The sequence below is a fragment of the Carassius gibelio genome, chromosome A21 (genome assembly GCF_023724105.1).
Source record: "Carassius gibelio isolate Cgi1373 ecotype wild population from Czech Republic chromosome A21, carGib1.2-hapl.c, whole genome shotgun sequence".
Lineage (NCBI taxonomy): Eukaryota > Metazoa > Chordata > Actinopteri > Cypriniformes > Cyprinidae > Carassius > Carassius gibelio.
The window spans coordinates 18089201-18095472 of NC_068391.1; the positions used below are offsets into that span (position 1 = coordinate 18089201).

The following is a 6272-nucleotide window of genomic DNA, read 5'->3' on the forward strand; positions in this document are numbered from 1 at the left end:
GACACACAAATATGAATTGTGTGGGCAGTAGATTTGCTCGCATGCTTCATAAGTGACCCAGCTACCTCATTATATTCTTTCTTCTCTTCCTGCAATTCTTTCTCTATTGGATGCCTAGCACTTCTGGCAACTGTCTTGCATTTCGAAGTCAAAATGAAACCACAAACTTTCCACTGTTATTCCGTCAGCAGTTGTGTGGGAATCTTCTCCCTCACAGTACTCTTTGAATGTTGAGAAGTTATTTAATTTTAAAAGTCTAAATCCATCCTATATATATATATTAACATGTAGATGTATGTGTGTATATATATATATATATATATATATATATATATATATATATATATATATATATATATGTATATATATATATATATATATATATATATATATGTATATACTTACACAACCACCTTTTAAAACCCTAAGCCAATTGTGCTGCTTAATGTTTTAAATTGAATATTTTGTGTAGTATTCTGTTACTTTCGATCAATTTAATCAATCATATCACATATGAATGATAAGGAAAAGTTGTAAAGTATTATTATGCACTCTATGTTTTGTTTACAGAACAGTTCAAAAAGGCGTTCTGAAAACGTGCTTACGTTTGGACCTTCTGACGTATCGTATCATAACAAACATGGCGTCCTCCTCCGATGTACACGTCCGAATATGTGGCCAAGAGATTATCAAATATGATCTGGAAATCAAAGCTCTTATTCAGGTAGACTTCATTCTTTATATTCACGTATCTGCTACGTTATTACTGTCGGGTTTTTCCGGCAATCTTAACAGTAGTAATACAAAGACGTGGACATAACTGCAGTGTAGCTATGTTGTGTGAAGACGGCATGAAATGGAAACGATACATTCTTGTTTCAAGAAATCTTTTCTTTTCGTGTCAGGACATACGAGAGTGCTGTGGGCCACAGGCAGTGCTTCTGGATCTGAACTCTACAGTGAAGGAAAAGTTCAATCAGTTAAGACAGAGGATTCAGGTACGTTCGTCATTTCATATAACCACATAGATGAAAAAAATTAATAAAAAAGGTCAAAGTCAGGATTTCCATAAGAAGAAGAAGAAGAAGAAGAAAAAAAAAAAAAAAAAACTAGTGCCACTACTGTTGAAATATAAAATTCTACATCTAGGAATCTTCTAGAATCCATTTCATTTCGCTCTGTCTGTCAGTTTCAATAAACACTTAATACTTATTATGTTAAGTGCTTTTATAATGCAGTTTAGATTTGACTGTAGTTACTATTATGGCTAAAACTATTGTTAAACTGTCAAACTCAACTGTTTAACTAACTGTTATCCAACTGTCCATCCCAAATAAGATAGCTAGGATAATTTCAATCGTAGATGTATAAGTATTCTAATCGGATTATTTACGTTTTGTAGTTTTGTAACTATTAAAATCGCTAATGTTACATTAAATGTAAGAATAACTTTGACATTGTTATCAATATTTGGTAAACTGGACTGAAGCAGCTTAGGTTTACTTGATTATGCATACTTTTTTTTGTGCAAGTTTTAAATATGACACACTAATCTTCTGAGGAACTTTTATTTAAACATCAATTATTGTATTTCATTGCATAATATGTTTTGCCAAATCTCACAGATTTTATATTACAAGCTGTTAGGATTTTTATTTTTACTATTTGGCCATATATTATATATAACAACATCAGCACCAAGTGGCATAGATTTGCTCTGACTTCAACAACAGGTGTTTTTTAATTTTTAAAAAGTGTTGATTACGATATAAAACACATGTACCGTTTTTGTTTCAGATCTATTTCATATTTTGTTTTAAGGTTCAAAAACTAGTGAAAAAAAGGCTTTACAGGGTTAACATGGCAGATCATTTTGATAGGACATGGAACAGATGGCAAAAGAACAAGACCGGGAGACTGATAAACAAGCTATCTTGAGTGAAACGGAAGGCCATCGGAAGCAGATGTTAAGGTTAGATTTTTTTATTTCTTTTCTAATCGTTTTTCTGATTATGTGCTGAATTACAATATTATGACTGCTCCTGGGTTTCAGTAACCAGACGGCGTGGAGGAAGGCAAATCTGGCCTGCAAGATGGCCATTGACAACCTGGAGAAGGACGAACTGCTTCAAGGTGGTGATTCAGTCAGACAAAGGTAAGCCATTCCGCTGGTTTCAGCCGGTCAGAATCAAATCACTGTGACTGACATTTGACCGTTTCTGTGATGTTTGAAAATAATAAAACATTTGCACACTTAATTTGTATATAAAATTGATGCTGTTTTACTTCTCTACACTGTCCCTAGCCATATTTTCTGATTTCATCTTGTTGTTGTGGTTTTAGGAAAGCCACTAAAGAGAGTTTGGTGCAGACATCCAGTGACATCACCGAGAGTCTGATGAGCGTCAGTCGTATGATGTCACAGCAGGTGCAGCAGAGCGAGGAGACCATCGGAACTCTGGGTAAAAAAAAAAAAAAAAAACGCCTGTGTGCTCTGGGTCCTGGGGGATGGAAATCGATTAAATGAATAGTTTAGATAGAAATGTAACATAATTTATACTTACTACTATAGGCTTTATACCTAAAGAAACCTCATTGGTCTAAGAAAAAGTTGCTTTGTTTTGCATGTTGACATCACATGACCAGTTACTAATAGCAAGAAAAATAACACTAATTATTACTTTAGAAAGCATATATGAATAAATACATCTTAAACGAACCAAATACACAATGCTATATACACTACATAAGAAGAATCTCTTCCACTCGTCATTAAGAATAGTTATAATCGTGTAATATTATTCTAATTTAAAATAAAGGTCAAATGGAATATATTTGACTATATTTTAAAATGGTGATGGCAGAGATGACTTTTCAGTCTTGAGTGTCACATGATCTTTCAGAATTGATTCTAAAATACTGAAATGGTGCCTAAGAAAATTATACATGATCCTCCCATCCATCTATAAAATATGAGTATATATCATTTTTTCACAAACTGATTTGGGGGAAAATTGCTAGTGAAAGGATTTGAATGTTTGTTTTAAACCCGCAGAAGGTACACAAATCTGAGATACATGATGTGTTTTGAGATTTGAGATGCAAATTTGAATATAAATACTTTGTAGGAAGCTTGTAAAGGTGGACGTGGAACGCTGCTTCTGAACAGCCGTCTAACCTCATCTCGTGATGAATGTTGCGGGTTCTAATGTTCATTGTATGCTCTGTTTCCAGCTTCATCCTCCAGGACTGTGCTAGAGACAAACGAAGAGTTTAAGGCCATGACGGGAACCATTCACTCGGGGCGAAAACTTATCCTGAAATATAATCGGCGTGAACTGACCGACAAACTGCTGATCTTTTTAGCTCTTGCTCTGTTTCTGGCTACAGTGCTCTACATCCTGAAAAAGAGACTCTTCCCCTTCATTTAGTGGAAAAGAGAACTGTGTCAACTTCACACTGGTGTTCCATAAATCATTCTGTGGTGAGCACCACAGTCCTTAAACCAGTGGTTCTTTCAAAATGAGAGTTTTGTCACCATTTACTCGCCATAAAGTGGGTGAAAAGCTTCAAAATTCTCTGGGGACACAATAAGGGAGGATATTGAAGTGCTGTTCTAAAATCATATATCATATAAAATCAGGATCACTAAACAGAAAATCAGGAAGGAATGAAATCCACTTTGCTGTCTTGTAAATTTTCCTACTTTAGTCTTACTGATTGATAGCATTGGCATATTCAGTTTTGCTCTCAGGTTAGTTGTGTAATATCCCAGTATTGCACAAAGTTCAAAACAACCTTTAAGATGTTTATGCCTTATGAACTATTGCAATGATTAATAATATACATGACTGAAGGTCATGCTTTATATGCATTTCAAATCAAAAGGTTAGAATAATTATTAGAAGTCTCTAATGCTTTCCAAGGCTGTAATAAAATATTATAACAGTTTTAAAGGACTGTTTTCTATGATTAAAACCATAATACACTACTGTTAAAAAGTTTGATACATTTATTTTTTCAAGAAGCTCCTACTTTTATTCAGCAAGAAGGATGCATTAAATTGGTCAAGTGACAGTGAGTTTTAAATAAATAAATACACCTTTGAATGGTAGTGTATTTTCAACACTGATGATAGCAGATCAGCATATTTTCATGATTTCTGAAGATCGTGTGACACTGAAGACTGGAGGAATGATGCTGAAAATACAGCTGTGCATCACAGGAATAAATGACAGTTTAAAACAGTTCTCTTCTATGACTTCACATATATTACAATTGACTATATCTGTGATCAAATAAATGCATCCTTACTAAGAGACTTAGAATATAAAAAAAAGAAAAATAATTATTCCAAACTTTTGACTGCAGTTTAGTATCTGGGATATTTCATATTGTTTACAGCCTCTCAGCAGTAACTCTCTACTTGATCGCTATTCTAGACATTCTGAGTTATTCCACATTAAAGATCTCCGAGCATGATTATAGTGTGTTCACAACATGGAAGATGTTTGGGACTGTTAGGGTCCTTCGTGTTCTAATTTGGGGTTAACCACTAGGGGGTGCTGTGTCTCTGTTTCAATGGGAAATGTGTCTGGATGTCTTTAAACAATTTACAAATATTCAGAACTGGTCATTTTTTGTTGTTGTCCCTTATTCATTTACTGTTAAAAATGTTTTTGAAAGAAGTCTGCATTTGTCTGATCAAAAATTGTAAAAACAGTAAAATAATGAACAACATATTAGAATGATTTCTGAAGGATAATGTGACTCTCAAGACTGGAGAGTTGATGCTGCAAATTCAGAATAAATTACATTTATTAAATATATTCAAAACCACAACTTGATAGAAAACAGTCATGTTAAATATTTCACAGTGCTACTTTAAAAAGAATAGGAAGAATAAGAGACTTCTTTCAGAGACATTACAAATGTTTAGTGTAGTGTATTACCCTATTTACTCATCTCAGACAGGCTCCATTTATTTAAATCACCACAGCTGCAAAAATGATGTAAATGCAAATGAGATTTAGAAATGCAGTCACTGGTATCTGTTTAGGTCTGTATCTTGTGGTATAATAATTCCAGCAAGATCTTCTTCTGTTGCGGTAGAGCTCTGCTTGCTCTATGTTGAAATGATCCTCTCCCTCTCTGTCTGTGTGTGTGTTGCACAAAACAAACATTGTAGTCTTGCAATGGTAAAATGTTACTCAAGTAGCAGGTGTTGGCATTTTTGATTTATTACTTTATAGTTTCTTTATAACCTTTCAGAAACTGAATCCACAAAAGGCCAAAAATTGAATACAGGGTTAATTTATTGTGGGAAAACTTTTTTTTTTTTTTTTTTCAATTAATACATTTGATTACTTTGATGCAGATCCAAAATAATAATAAAAAATGTAAGTAGTTGATAAAATAACTAAAATAAATAGTACAAGCATGTATATAAAATGACTTTCCAGCACTATATAGTGGCTGAAATGAACCTGACTTTAAAAGAAAAATCCACAAGATACACTTCATGCATACATTTTAAGAAATTATTATTATTACTATTATTATTGAATAATAATAATGTAACATATCTACAAGACACACTGAAACTGAGGGGAGTGAGTCTAGACATCGACCAGTTTGCCTTGTGAAAATATGGGACACGTTCTCACATGTTTTATGCAATATGTTACACAGTATAATCAGGTGCATGTTACAGAGATGAGGTAGATCCAAAATCAATGATCTGCATATTCTATCATGTTTAAAAATGTTTGTGTGTGTAACTGCAATCCATCAAGAATGGCATAGGTTTTTAGCACGCATGAAATGTCTATTCTAAATTCTATGCAAGAATAATATGAAATCTGATATTATGTATTAGATATGTCACATTGCCTTGGCAACAGGGACAGTGCAGGGGACACATTGAGTGTACTGCACGAAGCACGTGGCATATAAGAGCTTATATCTTCTGCTGAGGCTTCACCTGTGCTCAGAAACCGTCCAAATGCATGTCCAGTTCCATATCTCACCCCAAATACAGATTAGAAGAGAGTAGAAAACACTGTATTATTAAAGGTATTTAAAGCATGGAATTTGATGAACAACCTTAATGTTCGATTTACAGTAATTACTTACTGAAATGCAGCAAAAAGAATTATAACCAAAAACAAAACAAACCAAAAAAAAAAAAAACCTTGAAATAATGCAGCAATTTAAAATGTTAAAAAATACAGTAAAAATAATACTACGGTGAAATATCATTCCAATTTAAA

At 33.4% G+C, this 6272-nt stretch overlaps 1 protein-coding gene across 1 annotated transcript; it reads left to right on the forward strand.

Moving 5' to 3' along the window:
- The first annotated feature begins 564 nt into the window (after positions 1-564).
- Positions 565-4641, forward strand: LOC127942029 (vesicle transport protein SEC20). The gene is made up of 6 exons (XM_052537554.1): positions 565-724; positions 906-998; positions 1881-1972; positions 2054-2155; positions 2344-2462; positions 3235-4641. The coding sequence occupies exons 1-6, from the start codon at positions 641-643 to the stop codon at positions 3429-3431; spliced, it is 687 nt and encodes a 228-aa protein (XP_052393514.1). The 5' UTR covers positions 565-640; the 3' UTR covers positions 3432-4641.
- The last annotated feature ends 1631 nt before the right edge of the window (positions 4642-6272 follow it).

Bases quoted from the DNA above. Each gene is read 5' to 3' on its own strand.
- LOC127942029 (XM_052537554.1), top strand. From the start codon at position 641: ATGGCGTCCTCCTCCGATGTACACGTCCGAATATGTGGCCAAGAGATT. The intron at 725-905 runs GTAGACTTCATT...TTTTCGTGTCAG, and splicing joins AAATCAAAGCTCTTATTCAG to GACATACGAGAGTGCTGTGG. The intron at 2,156-2,343 runs GTAAGCCATTCC...TTGTGGTTTTAG, and splicing joins GGTGATTCAGTCAGACAAAG to GAAAGCCACTAAAGAGAGTT.